This window comes from Nicotiana sylvestris, chromosome 6 (assembly GCF_000393655.2).
Source record: "Nicotiana sylvestris chromosome 6, ASM39365v2, whole genome shotgun sequence".
NCBI lineage: Eukaryota > Viridiplantae > Streptophyta > Magnoliopsida > Solanales > Solanaceae > Nicotiana > Nicotiana sylvestris.
The window spans coordinates 90,787,242-90,809,987 of record NC_091062.1 but is presented as its reverse complement, the minus strand read 5'-3'; the positions used below and the strand labels follow the sequence as shown (position 1 = coordinate 90,809,987).

At 36.1% G+C, this 22,746-nt stretch overlaps 1 protein-coding gene across 3 annotated transcripts; it reads right to left on the bottom strand.

Annotated features, from left to right (window-relative positions):
* Window positions 1-6,579: 6,579 nt before the first annotated feature.
* Window positions 6,580-21,130, bottom strand: LOC104237291 (protein FAR1-RELATED SEQUENCE 9). Of its 3 annotated transcripts, XR_011400652.1 has the most exons (4): window positions 21,006-21,130; window positions 18,790-20,333; window positions 15,614-16,383; window positions 6,865-6,972 (listed from the first exon to the last, which is right to left on the bottom strand). XR_011400652.1 is itself a non-coding variant. In XM_009791406.2 (3 exons), exons 2-3 carry the CDS (start codon window positions 20,272-20,274, stop codon window positions 6,805-6,807), a joined length of 1,653 nt encoding a protein of 550 aa, XP_009789708.1. In that variant the 5' UTR covers window positions 20,275-20,333; window positions 21,006-21,130; the 3' UTR covers window positions 6,580-6,804. The 3 variants fall into 3 exon arrangements, 2 of the variants coding, with proteins under 2 accessions (XP_009789708.1, XP_009789709.1); XM_009791406.2 differs by lacking the exon at window positions 15,614-16,383 and having other exon boundaries at window positions 6,580-6,972; XM_009791407.2 differs by lacking the exon at window positions 6,865-6,972 and having other exon boundaries at window positions 16,253-16,391.
* Between the last annotated feature and the right edge of the window lie 1,616 nt (window positions 21,131-22,746).

Sequence of the window (22,746 nt, the reverse complement as noted above, 5' to 3'; positions counted from 1 at the left end):
TAAAAGTGTTTGGTTACAGTAGTGCCTTGTGGCATATAAAGTTTGAGGTTATAATAGATTTGATAAGCAGAGATGGTCCGCTCGGTCATGTTTAGTGATCGAGTGCCGGTCCCGGCTTGTTCAGAAAATGGGTCGTGACATTTTTGTTCCAATCGATTATTTTTTTCTTCTGCTTCTTTTAGTTTCTCCTTCATTGTCGCAAGTTATTCTTGGAGTTTCAAGATCTGGAGTTCATACTTACCGGTCAGATTCCAAAACTAAAAGATTGAAGTTTCAAGATCTGGAGTGCCTTGTAGTCCTAGTTAATGAGTTCATCATACTGTTCTTCAAAACTACATTGATTTTCGTCCTACAATTGGGGATGTCAACAAAAGACTATTAATTAACATATTATAAATAATCTATTAACCAACATAACTTTCAATAATAATAACTTACAACTTGTTTACACATCTAATGTCTGCGTCCTAGATCGTAATTTGGCCAACATGGATTTAAAATCGCACGTTTACCGCAGTAAAACCTTGGTACTTCATTGCGTCCAAACATGACGTAATGCTCAAACTTGAAAAATTTATGGAAAGTTGTTTTCTTTGTTTGGTTACGCCGCAAATAATAATGCAAAATGCGCTGGGGTTTTATTGGCAGCTAATAGTGATTTTACGTTACATAACGCATATTGGTGATGCTCTACATTTCGCGTGCTAATGATTCTTTACGGTACAAGTCGGTGTAACTTTTTCAAGTTAATAACTTTTTCAGGTCAACATGACAATACACTTAGTGGTCATTTGGTAGGATGCATTAGATAAGCTAATGCATGCATTAGCTTTGTGTATTAATAATACATTGTTTGGTAGACATTTTGAACCTATGCATTAGTTATGCAAGCACTAGTTATACATCTTATTTGGTATTATCCTATGCATAACTAATGCATAGAAAACAATGGTATTAGCAATGCAATGGGTTTTAATGCATGCATTAGCTTAGTTAAAGACAAAATTGTCCTTCAAAATTTATGCTTGATTAAAATATGCTAGTTAATATATTAATTCAAGTTCAAAATAATCCAAATAGTGAGAAATAAAATTATATCCCTAGTAAATAAATATATACTTAGCATATTTCTTTTTTTATAAATAAATATTTAATTTTATTTTACAATATAGGTAGACAAATAAAATAATTTTTTTAAAACTTTTTCATATAAAAACATTTCTCAACATATGTTTCTTTTAAAAAGTTAGGGTGTGGACTAGTTTTGAAGGCATTTTTGTAAACAAACAATTCTTTTAGAAACTGTGCAATGCTTTAATACATCAAACCAAACAATGGATAAGAAATATGTCAGCATAACTAATGCAAGCATAACTAATACCAGCATTACTAATACACCCTATTCAGCATTATTCTTATGCACCCTACCAAACGACCCCTTAATGTATATTGGTGATGCGCTACGTTTCATGTGCTAATGATTCTTTACGGTACAAGTCAGTGCAGCCTTTTCAGATCGACATGACAATACACATAACACATATTGGTGATGCGCTACGTTTAACATAGAAGTTCGTGCAGTTTAGTTCTTTTTAAGTTGAACTAACATTTCAGTAATCAAAAACTATTTCAAGAACCATTACAACATCTATTTTTGAAATACCACTAACATTTAATAAGTGATTTAAGAAGAGGCAAAAAGATGAAGGTAGTTCAACAGATCCACATGGAACACGTCATAACACAATTGATCCCTACCTTGAAAAAAATATGCTAGGTTGCTATGCTGATTTGATGGATGACAAGTGGTATGGTGTTCTACGTCCCTTGGAAAATAAGTCTATCAATATACACACTGATCTCAAAGTTGCAAGGCACATTATTGAGGTGGAAGCGCATTCTACAAAACCCGAAGGTATGCGAATTTGGGGTGAAAAACTACAATGAATTCCCCTTTACTCAAAAAAATGTGATTATGAAATACTATGCCATTGGCATGGGCTAGTTGTACCACAGGCACTATCTGCAACCTTCCAAACAAACACACACAAAGATGAACCAGAAGTGATTCGGCATTTGATGAAGGAGATTTTAGAGATAGAAAAGGCATTAGTCGTTCATCATGCACTGGATGATCTTAACTACCTGCAAGTAACGGCGGATCAGTATTGGGATTTATTAAAAACTGAAAAATTGCATAGAGACATTAATTATCATGTATTTCCAATAGTTGTCGAGTGAGAGAGACTACCTAAGTTTCTACCGCAGACGTTGGACGTAGGAGTCCCATATTGTTGTAGAAATCAAGCAAGTGGTCTTATTGATGATAGCGATGAAATACGAGAAATGTGTGTCAACTAGGGCCTAGATTATGATGTCCTCGGTCTGGACGAATGAATACAAGGTATTGACGAAGAAGATGAAGACAATGACAATAAAATAGAGTTAGACAATGACGATAATGGCAAATGAAAATCGTTATTTATTTGTTGAAGTTATTTTTAATTGTTGTATTAAATCTTCAATGCTAAATGTCAATTAGATTTAAGCCTATTGGAAACTTAATTTTATTTCATAAATGTTACAAACAACACCATTACAAACATTTAGTACAACAAAAATACTGCAACAAAACACTAAGTTTATCCTTAAAAATTAGGCACATTGGATGAACTACCACCGGGAGCTGAATTACCACCACTTTCCAAACCAACTGAAGGACATCTACGGTGATCGTGTCCTGTTTGGAAACATATACCATGTTTACGCGCATAAACGGTATCACTAATATCCATTTGATTTCGTATCTGCGTTCCTTTTTGCACTTTCCGGTGACGCACATTATCCTTGTTACATACTATTTTAAGTGGTTCTGGCGGCCAATAATGCTCAGCACCCACTGGTTACAAGTGGCCACTATAGGTGTTTATGTATGCAGCAACACTATATTTTTTATCAACATACCTCGTCACCGCAAAACATGTATGTTGAAAGTACTTCATGGCAAGTGATAGATCTACCATTTCCCACACGAACATAATATTCTGGATTCATTGATGATGTGGGTATTATTCTCGCGGTTTTGATGCAGACTAGTGCAAACTTCAAAAATATTCCGCTCGTTGCAATACTACAGAAATGTATGCCACTGTGCTCGTTTCCTATATTTCTCAAATCGTTTCATCGGTTGTGGCATAAATTGAACACCCTTTTCCAACAAGGACAATGCACTTCGGGATCTTTCAACAAACCTCTCCGCCATTTACTTGAATGACATCCGCATCATGACAGTGATAGACAATCCACGGGCAGACTTCAACAACCCGTTGAAATACTCTAACACGTTTGTAGTCAAAATTCCCCATCTTCTACCACCATCCTTATGCAAAGTCCACTTATCAATCTTATGTCACATCAACCAACGATAATCTTCTAGGTCTTCCTGCATAATCAATTCCATTCGCCTCCTGAATTTACACTCTTGATGATCTGTTGCAGTCATCCATATTAAATCATGCAAGCTCTTATTCGGATGAGCCCACTGAAATTTGGTCTTGCCTAACATAGTAATGGTGGTATGCATACGATTCCTGCCAGGCATCCAAAGTTTGTACAGAACTTAAAATTTCACTATGTCGATCAAATATTAGACAAATACCTGAACGTTGTCTGACAACGTGCTCCTTCAAGTGGTTCAAAAACCATGTCCAAGTCTCTGACTTTCATTGGCACAAATAGCAAATGCAAGGGGAAAATGCTTCCATTAGCATCTACTACAACGGCGATCATCTTAATATCATATTTTTCATAGACATGAGTGTCGTCTATGGAGATTACCGGCCAACAATGCAAAAAACCATCAATGGTTGGTTTAAATGTCCAGAACACATATCTAAATATGAATTCTGCTATTCTCAGTCTCCACTCAAGCTTCCATTCAACAACAGTCTGGGGTTAAAGTGTTGCAAAACAGCCATGTACCTGGGTAGAGCGGCAAATGACTTATTCCAATTACCATAAACAATCTCAAACACACATTTACGCCCGAGAAATACCTTTCTTTTGGTAATGGTACGACCATATACATGGTGGACAAATATTATACACTCTTTAATTTTGTACCTTATGGACGATTCAATGTGTAAAATCAAGACAAGAGAAATCAAGTCAACATTTAAGTTAAAATGATTCTCACTAACTGTACCCATATCACAAGTGTGGGCGCCAATGTATTTCCCCACAATCCACATATTTGTTTTTAACTTTCTCGCACGCAATATCCATCTACAACCTTGAAACCATCTACAACAAATAACTGTATATACTTCCGAATATGACTCATAAACTTCAATCTCACGATACTCTTTTATGTTGTACATTCGCGCCACCCTGCTAAGGTGAGCTTTATTAGCAAAAAGCATATCCTTTGATAGCACCGTTAGTCTAGATTCATCCCACATTGATGTTCGAATGTCATCAAGATCCCTTGTGAGGGAATTCACATCCGACATACTGGGCAACTGATCAAAGTAGGCAATCACCCTTGAATGAAGGGACACATGGGACTTGTATACTCTAGGTCTAACAGGAGGTGAAGTCTGCATATATGGAGCATGCTCATTGGTGGCATCATGGTCCCTCGGCAAATCAGGTTGCTCATTCTCAATCTCATTAGTAAATCGTGTTTCCTCATCATGGAAGGATGTATCATCTCCAGACTCATCAGCGTTGTTGTCAAAATTATTATCATCTTCCTGACTCTGTGCATCTGCCAAATCCTAATTATATATATTGTGTTCGGGCAACTGAGTAATGACAGGACCTTCTAGTTGCTCGTTTTCACTGCACAACCAATAAAATAATGAATTTCTCAAATTCATCCCAACATTGTATATTAACTTTTAACTTACAATTCATACTCTGTTGAAATCCCATAATGCACATTATCGAGTTGCTGATGACTCCAGGATGGACCACCATGATCCAAAATACCAAAATTGGACATATTCCAACTGTCCGTTGGTTCATAGCTTATAAATTCATATATGGACGGTACCCCCTTTGGAATATATGAGTGTTAGTACGAATATGATACATAAAAAAAATATACTAAGACAAAGGAAAATTGAAATTTACCACTCGGCGTGTGGATTATGTAAAGTTGGGGAGAAATTATGTCCTCGCTCTTCATTCGTCCATGGAGATAAGTTTAGATCTGGCCAAACTCTTTCAAACGGAACTTGTTCGTATAAAACTGCTACAAAAATACCACTCAATGATTGAGGGTTATCCTTATTTTGCGGAACCTCAATATTCCGAACGTCTTCAGACTTGACGTACATTTCCAGCATTTTTATCACAAGAAGTTCTCGGTGTTCATCCAGAGTCCTCAAAAAATCTTTTCGAGTTTCATCGTCTTCGATATTAAACTCAGCATAACAAGTAACCCCTTGCGGAGTAAGAGAATATGGATATCTTCTGGTTACTTTAATATTAACCAAATGTTTCTCATACTCATTCTTTTACATATCAACGATACCAGCCTATCCTACTTCAATGTAAGTGGCAATTTAACAATACACTATGGAGAACAACTATAGTGTACTGAGTTATTCTTCACGATAACCTCAAACCCTCCCCCCCCCCCCCCCCCACACACCATATAATGCAAGCCTAATTTTTCGCTCTTCAGACATTATGGCAAAATGCAGAAAAAAGTTAAGTAAACAAATATTTCAGAATGAGTAAAGGAAAATAAAAAAAGGATGCAGAGGACCGAATTTTTCGGAATGGATTTTCTAAGAAAGAATAAATTTTAATTGATTCTATATAATTAAGCAAAAAAGCTGTGCGGGGTACAATAATTGTGAGTGTATAGCACATTAATTAAAGGCGTTATATATACAGTGCAGTAAAGCTATGCGCTATACCCACCAATTATTGTTGGTCAATCAATTAAGAAGTATAGCACATGGATTGCATACGTTATACCTTAACGGAGAAACGTGTCGTTAAGGTATAGCGCATGCAGTGCAGGCGCTATACATAAAATGGTCATCAATTATTTTTTCTACCAATTTTTGTGCTTTGAGTCCAAAAATAACACTTTAGTTCCACACTCCTACTACTTCTCCAGACATCATGGTTGGCTACCGTACAAAAACCAATCTCAACACTCTATTCTAGCAGTCTCGCACATTTGTAGAATCTTAAAAGATATTTAACACAACTGAGATATCAGCAGATGAAACTATGCATGCATATATTCAAAGCTATCCATATGTTGCTATGCAGGAACACCTTGGAAAAATATCATCTCAACTCAATCTTAGTACTCATATTCATAATCCCATTATTATATAAATTAAGACTTCCTCAGCAGCATCCAAACAACTGGCATAACATAAGCTACCAAGGGATCCAAAACTCGAATAAACATATCAAATCCTACCAACAAGTTCTTCATAGTCCTGAATGATGATAGGATTACCGTTTCTGAAAGTGTATCAAACAAATGCAGGAGTGAGAATTTTGTGCATATTATAGCATCTTGGGTTAAATTAGTAAGACGCCTGAACGAGAGAAAATGATAATTTCTTATTCTCAACCTCTATATTATAGCAATCAAAAGTCTACCTGATCCTACTTGCAAGAATCTTGCTGGAAAAAAAATGCTAGCTAGATTCTGGCTATATACATTTCATCTTCTTGGTTCTCATCAATGACTAAATGAGAGCTAACTTCAAAATGTGAGAGAAAACTTTCAAGCATTCTCCTGCATTCGAAACGAGAAAATGAAAGAAGTCACTCTTTTAAGCTAAGTCGTGCATTCTGCACTTTTACAGATAGCTTTAATTTCTGCTCCTCCATGTCTTTCAAAACTGCTAATAGATTGGCACGATAAACTTCAGATCGTTGATTTATGCAATCCAACTTGGCAGTCAATTCACGAATCTTTTGTTCCTTCTCTTCCTGCCAGAAAGAAAATAGGAGTAAATCCACTACAGTAGCAGACTAAAACTACCATCATTAATAGGGATAAATCTCTCTTTGCAGTAAGGTTTTATTAAATAATTGACATATGTCCGAGTACTTTGTCACTATCAGACTCACCAACTCTTTTCTAGGTTACAAGGAACTGTGATGTGTTTTAATCAATGTGACTACGAAATAATAAATTACTATAATAATAGTAAATTGAATTTAACCAATTTTTTCAACTGAAAACTCCAAGTCAGAAGGACAACGATGAACTCAAAGAAAGCAATACTCAAGAAGTACATGCAACTTTTATGCATAGCATGACGCTTGAATTTCTAATGACTATCATCTTTAATGTTTTGATGTTTTATTGACGGAGTATGTATCAATATCAATCTCGCCATCACTGGACTATCTTAATGACCAGAGCTATCAATAAATTCAAAGGAATGCTATATGGTTAAAAGATAAAATGTATAGATTGGTTAGCAAAAAGAACTTGACCTCATGACCCCTGCAATATATAAAACACTACTTCCTTTTCCCCAGTTTAACTCTCACACACTACTTTTTGAGAGATGGAAGTGCAGGCAAATGCATTTACAGGATACCAAAAGAATTCCCTTCCCATTCTTAGAGGGATTCTATTGGATCTATCACTGTTTCAGCATCAATTACAAAGCCCTGTTAACACCAAAAATGAAACAAAAGTAAACACTGCACCTTTGCATCCACTAATTTTGGTTGTCTTATAATGATATGCACTTTCCTTAAAAGAGAATACAAGTTCCTCAAAAAGGTACCATTACATTACATCCACTTTTGCATTAAAAAAGGGGTAAACTACTCAGAAGATATCCTCTCGCTTTAAGATCCACTCCTATTTAAGCATGATGAAACTTGAACTCTCACCTTTTTTATACCTGTGCCTGTCAACAATGATAATTAAACTGCGACTGTAAAAGTGCCAATTCTATTCATTTAATCTAACGATCAATCAACTATACCTCAATTCCAAATTGGGGAAGCAGATATGAATCCTCTCAGTTCTGCTCCATTAGGCCCACTTCATTCAAATATTGATACGTAATTCGCCGTAAACTATGGACTCCATAAAACGAGATATATCCTAAGCTCACACTAACAATTAACACTTAATCCAAACCAGTTGGTATCACCAATATAGATCGTATACTGTCATCGTGTTCTATTCTTAGCTATGTCGAGTGATTATAGGTCTTTGAGAAAACTTATCCTTGATTTTAGGCCTACCTTGTTCCTTTTTAGCACCTTCAATCACCGTACTGTATTATAATATCTACTATTGGTTCATTTGGAGGTCTATGTTGGAGTTTGGACATGTCCAGCCCATCTCAGCAGACCTTCTCTCGTCTTATCCTCTATGTAATACTTGCTATCTTTGTCCGACTTGATCATTCTAATTTGTCCAGTCTCATACGACCTCACATTTTTCATAGAATTAACATTTAGGTCCAATATACAGTCTCCGAACTGTATTATCAATCACCAGTCTGTATTATAATATCTACTATTGGTTCATTTGGAGGTCTATGTTGGAGTTTGGACATTTCCAGCCCATCCCAGCAGACCTTCTCTCGTCTTATCCTCTATGTAATACTTGCTATCTTTGTCCGACTTGATCATTCTAATTTGTCCAGTCTCATACGACCTCACATTTTTCATAGAATTAACATTTAGGTCCAATATACAGTCTCTCCCGCCCTGCTCTCATCTTTGAATATCTATTTTCATCTCTCACTCTATTTTTTTCTCTGCCGGTTTGTTATTCTAAATGTTTGATTGACTTTGGAGCAGCTCTAACTTGGGAATAGGATAAAATTTACTTAACAGTGGACACACACCAGAATGCAGCAAATGGCTACACGGAGGGGGTTAAAATCCAATACCTGCTGGGATGATGTAGATGAGTACGGAAAATTTTAAGAGAAAGAGTTAATTACAGTACTAGTGATGCCACTAAAACCTTATTCATAAGTATACTACCTACAATCGATTTTTTCAATGTACGCAATGGATGTCATTCTGAAACCATAAATCAGCAGCTTACATTACTGGAATTTTATACTGATAGTTTTGTGTTAGTCTTCTTTGAATAAAAAAAGGTCCTATCATATTTTGTATTGAATGAAATTCCAACACACCCCTCAAGGTTATTGCCTAAATGTGAATCATCGTTGAACCACGATGCAATCCCTCAGTAATAAAATTGTGTTCTCTACCAACATTTGAGGTAACATTTGTTGTAAATATATTAACTGCATCAAAACAGATACAGCCATCCATAACTACAGGGGGTGGTATAGGAAGATTTCCAAGGCATTACCCACATGATTCCTTTCAAATTAAAGAAAATCCTCCAAATTTGTACTGGTATCCTACCGTACAAAAAAAGATGATTGACTGTCTCTGCCTCTTCTCCACATAAGTAGCATTTGGAGCATAGGTAGAAGCCCCTCTTGATAAGATTGTCCTAAGTTAAGACTGCTTTTCTGGCTAGCAGCCACGTGAAACAAGCAACTTTGGATGGAATTTTGACTTTCTAAATTAGTTTCCAAGGCCAACTTCCAATCTGATTATTAGAGGTGTTATATTCCTTGTAGACACACTTAACTCAGAATTTAACTTGCCTATCCCTTTACCAAAACATATAATCTTCAGAGGTGTCCCTTTGAATTGATCCAAGGTGTTGTAGAGTTCTGTTCGCTTGACAACCTAGTCATTGAATAATCTTCTATAGCTAAGGTTCCATCCTTGGTTTGACCATACCTCTCCCACAGTTGCTCCTTGTTGCTGGTTCAGGTTGTAAATGTATGGGAAAATCTGTTTCAAAGGACGTTGGCCTAGCCACGTGTCATCCTAGAAAGAAGTTTTCATTCCATTGCTCACCTTTGAATCTGGATTTGTTTATGAACTTTGGCCACAAGTTCCTAATTGATCTCCACAGACTGACCCCATAAGAATTAGTTGTAGAGTTGGTTGTCCAATTACCTTCCATTCCATGGTTCACCCTAATGACCTTTTTCCATAGTGAGTGTTCAGTTGAAGCAAATCTCCACAGCCATTTCGTCATTAGGCTGTGATTCTAAATTCTTAAGTTCCTAAAGGCCCAGCCCCCCTTCGTTCTTGTTGGTAAAAATGGAGTCTCATTTGACCAGGTGAAATTTGTCTTTGTCACGGTTGCCTTGCCAAATAAAGTTCCTCCTCAATGCATCTATTCTTTTGAACACATTTGCAGGGATAGGAAATAGAGACATCATGGAAGTAGGGAAGGCATCCAATACAGTATTGATTAGAACTAGTCTACTACCCGGGGAAAGAAATTAGCTTTTTCAATTGATTGGTTTCTTTTCACACTTTTCCAATACACCATTCCAAAATTTTTTTGACTTGCTCTTTGCCCCCTAAGGCATTCCGAGATACATGGTAGGTAGTTCTCCAATTCTTACTCCAAGAATGTTAGCTAGGTTTTGGATATCAGAAATCTTGATATAAATAACTCTTGCTCCAATTAATATGCTACCGAGATATAGCTTCAAATAGGATAAATATCACCCTCAGAATTTTCAGTTGATCTCAATCATAGAACACTAGTGTGTCATCAATGTATTGAAAGTGTGTGATTTCTAGATTGTTGGCAACCCATGTAGAATTGAATCCCTTGATCCAGGTGGTACCTTGAGCAGTTGTCAACATGTCATTTAGACCTTCTAGGACAATGATAAACAGGAAGGGGGATAGGGGATCACCCTATCTCAGTCCTCTCTGAGATGAGAAAAAGCCAGATGGGTGGTCCACTGATAAGGACAGAAATATGCTTCAAATAGGATAAATATCACCCTCAGAATTTTCAGTTGTTCTCAATCATAGAACACTAGTGTGTCATCAATGTATTGAAGGTGTGTGATTTCTAGATTGTTGGCAGCCCATGTAGAATTGAATCCCTTGATCTAGGTGGTACCTTGAGCAGTTGTCAACATGTCATTTAGATCTTCTAGGACAATGATAAACAGGAAGGGGGATAGGGGATCACCCTATCTCAGTCATCTCTGAGATGAGAAAAAGCCAGATGGGTGGTCCACTGATAAAGACAGAAAATTTGACAGTGCTTATGCAGAACTTGATCCGGGTAATCCATCTGCCTCCAAAAACCATTTTCTCCAAAATTCCAAGCAAATAAGTCCAGTTCAGATGATCAAAAGCCTCCGGAATGTCCAGCTTACATAGAATTCCTGGAAGTTTGCTTTTGATCCTTGTGTCTACACACTCATTTGCTATAAATATGCCATCCATTGTCTGCCTCCCTTTGATAAAGGCCATATGTTGAGCATCCACCAATTTATGTACCACTTTCTTGAGTCTCTCACTTAGCAATTTAGAGATGATTGTGTAGATGCTATCTATTAGGCTGATAGGTCTGAAGTCTTTCAATTCCTTGGCACCCACCTTCTAGGAATCAAAGTCACATAGGTGGCATTGAAACTTTTTTCAAAAGCGCATCTGTCATAGAAATTTTGTAGAGCAGTAGTGACATCAACATTGACTACCTCCCAACAATGAGCAAAGAAGGCCATGGTATAGCCATCAGGACCAGGAGCTTTATCCCAAGCACATTCTTGAACACTGCTCCATATCTTGGGCTTCAAAGGGATTCTGTAGTATCTGGTTTTCTTCTGGAGTGATCATAGGACAAACTTTGAGGTTTCCATGGGCCTCCATTCTTCTGACTCAGGATAGAAGTTTTGATAGACTGAGATGATTTATGTCTTGATGTCTGCGGGATTTCTAATAGATTCACCTTCAACTTCTAACATCTCAATGTTGTTGTACCTCTTATGAGCATTGGCAATTCTATAGAAGAAATTGGTATTGTTATCTCCTTGTTTCAACCAAAGAGCTCTTGATCTCTGTCTCCATGCAAACTCCTCTTTTCTTGCGACCTTCTCAAATTCCACTTCTAATGTTGCTTTTTTGAGTATTTCACTTCATTTAGATTTATGAGGTCCCGAACCTCATCTAGCTCAATTAATTGAGTGAGGATGTTAAGTTTCTACATTTCTAGATTTTCCGAGATAGTTTTGCTCCACTCACTGAGCTTTCCGTTCAGAGCCTTCAGGTTGAAAGCCAGAGTATAATCAGGTCTTCCTTCACAGTTCAAAGAGTCCCACCATTCTTTTCTCTCTCTCTTTGAAACCCTCTGTCTACCGCCACCAATTTTCAAATTTTGAAATAGGACTTGATAGGCTCCCAATTGCCATACTGAAGTAACAAGGGTGTGTGATTATAAGTCACTCTATGCAAGGTTGATTATTTCATACTCCTGAAGCCCTCATCTCGATCGTCAAAAATAAGAAACATGTCTAGTCTAGCTACAACACATAACCTAAGTTGCTTGGATTCTTTACTTTTAGTGCCGCACTCGTGTCGACACGACGTTGGTATGAGTGTGGGTGTGGGATCCGTACCGGATTTGGTCAACCGATTTTGGGTACCTTGACCAAAGTCGACGGAATAATTCAGGACAAATACAAGATTTCTGAAATCAAAACAAAAGCTGGGTTGAAATTGAAGAAAATGGAATACCTTGTATCACACCTCTTTTTTCCACACAACCCTTTTACGAGGTTGAGTTAGAAGAGTTTTTCCAATTAAAGTGACGTTTTGAAAAGGGATTATTTATTATTTGGAGTCGCCACTTGGAATTGAGTTTTGGTGTTCCAAGTCACCTTTTTTTATTTGAATCCCTCATCAAACGGAAGATTTGACTCCTTATTTATGGTTTACGAAAACAGAAGACTGAGTAAGGAATTCTGTTGACCAAGGGGAAGGTGTGAGGCACCCCTCGATTCCCGTAGTTCTAGCACGGTCATTTTTATTGACTAATGCAAGGCTTAAATCAATTGTTGGATATTCTTGTATTTTATTAGTTATGGTTTGCCTATTACCGCTTAATATATTATTGTATTTTATTAATTGTGTTCACCAAGATACGGTACCCACACAAGGTATTCTTTTTTCAAGTTGGATGTTAAACCAAGGTATGGGAATGTACACATGGTTAAAACATAATTATTTTAAATATAAAGGCATCGAGACACGGGAATGCACACATGATTCTTTTATTATTTAGGCATATCAATCCAAGGTTCGGGTATGAATACATGGGCTAATGTTTAAAGTGTGTCTAAAAATTTTCTAGCGTATTCATGATTCGTTTCTTTCCTAAGTTTGAGATCATTGTGAGGCTATGATTTATGGATATGGAATTGTGGAAGAAATGTATGGCTTTAGTTGCTAGAACTATTAACAAGTTACTTTGAATTATTTACGACGCAATAAGTTCTTACTATTATATCTTAGAGATTTATTAAAAACAATTGTCGATAAAATGCAAAAAAAAAAAAAAAAAAAAGAGAAAAGTTTTTTAAAAAAAGAAAGAAAATATCTAGTAGACAATTACATAACAAACCAATTAATTAAAAATATCATCTAAAACATATTTGCATTAAAACAGGAAATGTTAAAATGGATCTTAGTAACTTAACGTAATCTTTCTATTTGTACCAAGCAAAATACGGCATGCCGATGTCAACTTAAGACAACCAAACGTTCCAATCACAGTTCTAGCATTGAATCCATGAAACCAATTTTAAAACCCATATCCCCTTGTGCCTTATTTCTGGTTATAGTATTTTCTATTTGTTAATTGTTTCTAATCAAGATTGACTCTCGTATGAGTTTGAAATTTTGATAAACCATCAAACATTCATAATACTATACAATCTGAAAAATTAGATATAAACAAACATTAACTTTTAATTTTGAGGCAAGGTAAAAAAAAGAATAAAATATATAGTCATCCAAACTACTATTACTGAGTAAAGTATTAAACCAAAGTATATTCTTTTCAATTAAACCTTAAAGATCTAAACTTTAATCCCTACATGACTTTAACACTTAAGAACAAACTCTAACTACTTGCAAAACTAATTTCAATCAAACAAACAGAAACAAAAACAAAAGAGAAAATAACGAAACATTTAGATAAAACTAAACCAAAATAGAAGCCTTAAAGAAAAAGGAGACTAAAAAGAAGAATCTTTCATTGATGGATTTCAAACCTTTTGTTGTGTACAGAGAAGACAAGAACTTCAATTTAGGAAATGGAAATCAACGGCGACTTTCTTTCTTTTCTCTCAATTTTCGTTCTCTTCTGTTCAAAATTTTTCTCTTTTTCAAAAAATTCGGACCCCCATAAATCTCGTTCTCATCCCCTTTATAAAGAAGAACAATGGTAGTTATCTAATCTTGTGCCAAGGAATTGAGGTGGGAACGTGGGATTGAGGTTCAGAAAAGAGTTGAGACATGAGGGTGTGTGCAATTGTGGTGAGATTTATTAAGGAGTAAAAGTGAAAATAGTGAGTAAGTTGGGGAAATGGGGGCTTTGGGAGGAGCAGATTGTGGGGGTTTGCTGGGATTTATGCTCCTTTTTTTTTTTTCCTTTTTTTGTTATTTTTTTGTTTGGCTTTTGGTTAGTTACTTTTATTAAAGTAACTTTTTGCCTCATTTTTTTTTTTTTTGAAATAAAGACAAGAGAAAGTAAAATATATAGATTAAAATATTAGCCAATTACTTTTAGACATAAATATTATATAAATAAGAAAAAATAAATATTTACATGTACTTTAAATGATACTAAGAAAGATTCTATAGCTTACTTATCAAAAATTTAATTAAAAGAAACTAAATATAAATATATATATATATATATATATATATATATATATATATATATATATTTGTAAATTTTCTTTTCTCTTGTAGATAGAAATAAAACTCATACTCAAAGAATGTGAATATTTTTTGTCGTTTTTTTAATTAAAAATATTTTCCTTCAAATAAGACCTATTAAGAGTAAGACAAAAGTTTAAAATATCAAGATTAGACCTAAAAGAAATATTTACACTAAAATAGTATAAAATTCGGGTGTGGTCAAAAATTAGTTGTTCATACCTTGTATATAGAAACTTCTATGTCAATCATTTTTCTTTTATCTCCTTCTCGAATTCTCCTCTTGATCATTATTTTCTCTTTCTTGGAATACCTTGTAAGTTTTCCATATAATGTCTCATAACGTAGACATATTTTTATAACTCTATTTTTAGATATTAGAATTATATTTAGCCGAATCCGCACCTGGATCTGTATCCTCGCATCTTAAGATTTAGATCATGAAGGATCTGACCTCTAGATCCGCACTCGTATCGGACACTCGCACCCGAGTCTAAGAAACTTAGATCATAATTGTCTCCTTTCCTCCGAGTGAACTTACTTCCCAGCAATTATAGATCTACCAACTCCATATCCTCAATGAATTCAGTGAAATCAGTCATTCCGGAGATTCTGATATAGTTTTTTTTCTCTAAAGGGAATCTGATTGTGTTAAACTCCTAACATACCACCCAAAGACCCGAAAACAAGCCCTTGGCTGCACCACTATCCCACCAAACTTCTTCTCTCTCTGCCATGTCATTAGGAGCATCAATGTTGGATAAGTGCCGGAAGAAGTTCTATGTTTTTTCAGTCAACTTACATGTGATAGAGGTGGAAACCAAGCTGGTGGTTTCACCTTCCCATACCCAGTTTTCTGTTGTCCGACATCAGTAAAATGCATCCTCTGGTACCAGTAGCCTCCAGTTGTGCAAATCTGCACCATCTGTTGGCCCATAAATCTTTCACAATCTTGTGATATCTCCTTCAATTTTGATCTCCCAAAAGCAATAGACATCTGCTTTCCAAGTATTAATGCAGCTGTTGATCAGTCTCTTCTTCCTTGCCTTGTTCAAGCCCCTCACATTCCGTGAGACAATGTTGACTTTCATTGATCTTGATTGATGTGGTAGCCCCCTCTGCATCTGGCACCATTGCTTTTGAAACTGCTCCCAATGTCCAGGTTCTTCAATTCTTTTGACCCCTTGATTTTAGGAGTTGTGTCACCATTGTTCCTGCAGTACCCATGTGTTTTGCCTTTTTTGATCAATCTTCATGAAAATCTATAAAGCCTCCTTTTTGTAACTTTGGAAATCAACCCCAAATTCTTTGCCAAGTTTGATGATGTTTTGTGTACCCAGATAGGTGTATCAAAGTCAGGGTCCTTCTTAGACTCTTGGGTGTGTGAATTCAAAGGCTCAACCTCTTCAATTGTCCATCGAGTAGTTTCCTCCCTTCAGTGTTTTGCATATTGTCCAAGGGTTGAACTTCTAGTGGATACCAAGCTGGCTCTTCAGCAATCATCATGGCACTTTCCTTGTCAACTGGGTCTTGTTGGGCTTCTTCGTTTCCTTCTTCTTCCCCTGATGTGCCCTTTTCAACTAATAATTGTCATTCAAAAAATAAAATGGCGGCTTTACTTATTGAAAATTTTGTCCCGTTAATAACACAATCTAGTTACAATAGAAGGTCCGTTTTTTTTAATTTATTTATGAAGAGTTACAATAGAAAAGGCCTTTGTTTTCAACAAGGGTGGTGTTTGGGCCAAAACAATGTATAAGGCTTTTTGGCACATCCAAATAGGGTGACAACAAATTAGTAGAACTTATAAAAGCACTATGGAGTAAGAGAACTGGACTAGATATGCTTATGCTTTAAGAAAATTATTAATCATGCCAAAACGTATTTTCATATTTAGCGTTCACTCCGAAGGATTGGAATTTGTATTTACCCAATTGTAGATCACAACAAAAACATACGTCCGCTCAATAACATGTTTCTATCAAGGTACTTTACTTCCCTCTTTTTTAATGACATGATGTCCAGACCAGTTTGTGCACACCTTGATTATTCCACAGGGCACCAGCTAGCTCCCACCAGTATAAGTACCGGGTAACTCTACCCACCAAGACTTGGGCAAATAGGAAGAAATCATCTAGTATTTTTTAATCTATGATATCATTTGAACCGTGGTAACTGTTAGCCCCTTGACAAAGTTCCTCAGCAGGTGTGGGTTGTGACAAGGATTTTCATGATGGCCTTGGCACACAACCTAAAAAATGGGGCAACATCATGACGGGCAGCTCGGCATGACGGACTATGTGGGGTTGACAAACGCACCTTGAACGGAGGCAAGGCGCATTTCACATGGACGTGCGGGTTTGCATAACAATGGCAAGGCAAAGCCATGTCAAAGGGGGGCCAAGGCATGGCAAGACAAGGCAAAGCAATGCGGGACAAGCAATGACATTAATGTGGGCAGATTTGATCAAGTTGAGGGCGACTTGACATAGGCGGGCAACTGTGGCAATGGGCGTGTGCGGCTAAGTCAATATGCAGCAAGCTATGATCATAACATTGGGGCGGAGCAGTGTTAAAGGACAAGGCTGGGAGCAATGCAACCTTGGGCGTGCAGCAGCTGGCCAAAACAAGCACACGCAGTGCACATGCAGGGCGGTTGAGCGGTTACAACTGCCCCATTCAAACATGTCTGATCATGGGGCTAAGTGGAGGCACGTTTTTAGATCATGGCTGATTGTATGGCTTAGTGATACACGTTTTTAGCATGTTCCCTATGTTTGCTCATCAGTTGGGGCTTGTCAACTGATTGTCTAAAATGCTGCCAAGTGTAATTGGGCAGCCTACACTATAAATATGTGCATAAGGTTGTCCCATAGGGGCAGAACTTAGTCTTGTGGCAACTTGTTAAGCCAAAAACGTCTAAGTAATCCCTAAGGGTGGGAAAATCGTTTTGGGGCAGGGAACTAGGGCGTTCTTTGTTCTTGGCCATAGGGTTGGCTTATTGTGTTCTTGTATTCACATATTAATATGAGTTGGGAAGAAATTCCTGTAAATTTGTGTGTGCCTTTACTTACTCTACTTGCTGCCTAAATCATTTTAAGTCCAAAACGTTCCTAAAATTATTCTAAGTGTTGGAAGGCTGAAGTCAAGGCTGGGCTTGACTGCCGTGCAGTGGTGAACCTCGGGCAAAATTCGAGTGACATAAATCACCCCTGTGACAGTAACTAAGGTTTACGCCCACTTCATTGACCAATAAGTCACGCCCTTGGGTACAATTAAGGTACTTTACTTCATCCTTCAATCAAGGTGAAGTCATCATTTGATACCAATATACCAAAGTATTTCTTCATGGAATAAGAATGTAATTATCATTTTTTAAGGGAATTGTATTATCCATAAATTCCTACAAAAGAGAGATCGATCAGTCTGCTAGCTTTGGCATATGACGATACTTAAATATAGAAACAAGGTTACCAAATCCACAACAAGAACACGAATATGACTCAAAAAACCATGAATAAATGTTATTTACGTTTTGTACAAATAAATAAAGTATATCGCATAGAAAACTCCTATGAGCCTCGACTTGGATCAGAAAAGGAGAACATATAATATCAGACGAGCTATAGCATTAAAAAGAAATCCATGAATCTGGTGATATTAATCATATCAATATTTATCTTGTTCATCTATAATCACGGTAACAGTTAGGATCAACTTTGGGAGGATTACAGTATCACTTGGAAACTAAAAGCCAATTGGACTAGAATAAGTCAACCAAATGAGTGCTACATCATGAACTCTCTACTGCGCATATTACTTATATGGGTTCTAGAAAGGCATATAGGACGGAATGGAGAAATCCACATAGAAAGGGCATCGTTGTATAGCAAAAAATTGATAGCAAAGGGAATGAAACATCATTAGATGGACAAAATTCAGATCATAGAAAGTGAGGAACTTTAATTGAAAACTTACCTTGGATTGACCTGAATCTGCTTGATCAATATCTCCTTCATCCACTCCTTGATTGCATCCATTTACCATGTTTGTCACCTGAGTTTTGTCGGTGTTTTTCTTCTTTGCAGCAGAAACCTTTTTTGCAGCCTCTTTCAGAGCATTCATCGCGACATTATAACTATGAATAGATTTAGCCCCTTCTTCAACAAATTTAATAGCCTCCTGCCGCAAACTATTATGACGCATAGTTAAAGACTCTTGTGAATTGCTAGGTAACTCTAAAGGATTTTCCTCTATAGTGCCTCCACCACCAGTCTTGGCATTTCTTGTCCAACGTTTCAAAATGTATTGGGAAGGAAGCGTAAGAACATTTTTGGCTCTGAACACAGATAACACATGTCTACAAATTATACCTGAAAATTCAAACATTAGACAGCTACAGTTAGCTGTCAACTCAAGTGTGTTGAACCTAACCGTGTGCGCCTTGTGCTCTTCCCCAAATTTTGCAACATGATATGTTGTGATTGCTCCAGAGTCATCAATTTTAGTTGCAGGATTTGCAAGGGTCTCAACCAGCTCTTGTTGAAATTTCATGAACACCTTCCTCGTATAGAGATCAGCTGCTTGTTTTTCCATAGGCGATGGTGTCTTTAGAATTGGTGTAGTATTATTAGAATCAAGGTCTGCATTAAATTCCTTTTCATGCCAGATTGTAATGGCTTTTTCATAGTGTTTAATTAATAACTGGATAGAGGTAGAAGCATTCACAAACCCATCGAAGAAAGTGTTTTTGGCATCATTGTCTTCATCACTTAAAAAATCCCCAAAAAATGTCTCTCGCATGAAAACAGGAACCCAGTGGTGGCGAGCAATATAAATTGATTGAAGGAATTCATTATCCGTGAGGTAATATCTTTCTAGGAGTGACTTCCACTGAGATTCAAACTCCTCAAGTGTCTCTGCTTCATTGATGCACTTCATAAATTCAATTTCAAAGGTTGGATGTGTTTGACATACATGGGTCAGCTTCTCCTTGGTATCTCGAAGTATGCTCCATTTACAAAGACGGTGGCGCGTTTCTGGCAGAACATGAGCAATAGCCATCTGTATGAGATGATCAGTGTCAGTTGTGATGGAAACAGGCTTCTGTGCAGACATTGCTTGAAGCCAAGTTTGGAGGAGCCAGACAAGTGAGGTCTCAGACTCGCTGAAAAGAAAAGCACAGCCAAAGAGAACAGGCTGGGCGTGATGATTTAAGCCAGTGAAAGTGGCAAAAGGTACACTATAGCAATTAGCTCGATAGGAAGTGTCCAATTTGATAGTGTCCCCAAAATAGTGATAGTTCATCCTGGCAGTTGCATCGGCCCAAAAAATGTTTCCATTAGAAGACCCGTTATCATCTTGAACAGCATAGAAGAATGCCGGATTTTCGGAGCGCATTCGTCTCAGATAGTCCAATACATGTTGAACCCCTCCACCGAGGATTCTTTGTCTGCTATTCATTTGTAGTCCTCCCCCAACATACAGTGCAAAAGTTGCGTTCTTATGAACTTAGTCACGACCTGAAGAGATTGGCAGATAATAGAGCATAACCATGAATTTATTGCAAGAGGAAACATTTCATTGCAAAATATTCAGCATTTTAAATCAACCCTTTTCTGCAAAACAGCATATTTAAGATATCTAAAATCTAATTCATTGCTTTCACTAAAGTTTGCTTAGTAACTTGAATGCTCGCTTGATATACAATTGGATAAGAGTATTAACTTTCAGCCTGCCAGAAGTACTATTGCAACCCAAAAAAACAAGTATTGGCCATATGAGACTGCAGGCTAAGTTCATTCATTCCAAACAGAAACTAACTTCACTCTTTGTTAATAATCCATCATTCATTTGCTACAGATATTACTTAATCAAGTTTGTTTTCTGATAAGCTAACAAAGAACCATACTGGGGGTGGGGCTACTTCAATTCAAGACATCAAATCAAAAGCAAACCATGTCAAAATCTTACCTTTAAGACGGCCAGAAATTGAAATGTAAAGATTTGGTAATTGACTCGATGAAATTTACTACTTTAACTCGCAGTATGATAATTAACATTTCAATGTTTTAATGCACAAAGAACAATAGAAAGAGGGATAATTATGTAATTCGAGAAGAAACAATGCAATTTGCAGCTGAATTTACAATTCGTATTCTCTTATAACAAAAGTAATAGGGTTTAGATAAAACCTAAAGCTCGATTTGGCCGTTGAGGAACAGTGGTGTCGTGAAGAAGTTCAAAGCCTCAAACTGAATTGAAATTTGTTGAGCGAGTTCACAAACTGGTATCCTCCTTGTCATATGAACGCTTTTTTTGTTAGACTCTGAAGAGTTTTAATGAAAATTATGTTTCAATCTGGGAGTTTTTGTCAATATTGTCCGTTATTTTTGAGTAGGTTTATTTTGGTACCTCAAATATAATCCTAAGCATATTTAGTCCCTTAAGTATGCTAAAGTGGAGCATCTTTAGTCTCACTGACAGAATTTGTCCAAGATTAATTAGGGGGTTGGTGTCGGCACTCACCGTCTTTTTAATTTACTTATCGAAAATATTTTATAAACCAACACCCACTAATAGTACAGAGCTAATAAATTTAAGATTTTAATGTTGAAACTTTTACTTTTAAAAATTTCAATTGATTTTTCCAAAAAGAAAAGTTAAAATTTGAAAATAAAAATAGAGCTGCCAAGATATATTATTAAATCAAACGAATAACTAAATTGTATTATCACTTTTAGCCCGCGCCAGAAACTATTTACATCCGGTAGCCAAAAAGGTATATAAAATTTGTATAATTTTGTATACTAACATACAATATATATATATATATATATATATATATATATATATATATATGTATATAATTTATACATTTTTTGCTATTATTTTTACAGCGGCTATACAATATCATTTTCTCATTGAAAACTGGAACAAAAGGGGATATTTTCAAGGTCAAAATTTTAGAAGACATTATCTAAAAATGAGAAATTAAAGTGGTACTTTGTGTTATCCAATATAAGGAGAGGAAACGTTTTGCTTCAGAGCAGAAGATTTGCTTCATGAATCAGAGTTGGTTACCACCGTTAGTTTTTGAACATATTCTGTTAGTGAGACTAAACGTGCTCCACTTTAGCATAATTAAAGGACTAAATATGCTCAGTGTTATACTTAAGGGACTAAAATAGACATACCCTCAAAGATAAGGGACAATATTGGCCAAAAACTCTTTCCATTTGTGTATGCGTATAGTTATTGTATCATTATAAAGTGATACTTCAGCAAAAAAAAAAATTATAAAGTGATATGTCTTAAACTAAAAGCTTAGAAACGTCAAAATACCTTTTTTAATAGTATATATTTATATTTAATGAGAATTATAAAAAAAAATTAGTAAGAAATACTACTCTATCTCAATTTTATGTGTTTTTTTTTTGACTGACCAAAAAAATATTATATTTACTTATTTAGAAACAATTTAACTTTAAACTTACTACTTTACCTTTTATATGTTAGATCACAAGTTTTAAAAATCTTTCTTTCTTTCTTAAACTACAATACTGTTATAAATAGAAGTTTATTTATGGTGAATGCCTATATTTAGAGAGATTCTAGGAATTATTTTTTTTTGGTAATTAAACTTTATTTCCACGTAAATATACACAAGTATATCTCCTAAGTTTGGACATGCATCCCCAAACTTAGTAACATCTCTTCCTCAATGCCTACTCTAAGAATAATAGTTGAGCTTTTGCAGACTATTCCTCAATCTACTATGACTATGACCTATACAATGAATGTCCTTAACTATTTGTCTAGGAATATCTTCATTGTTTCTCTTAATCTTCTGAAAGATCCTTCTATTTCTTTCCATCCATATGTGATACACTGCTACAGTCATACCCAGCCTGTCAACATGGTTTTGGATCCATT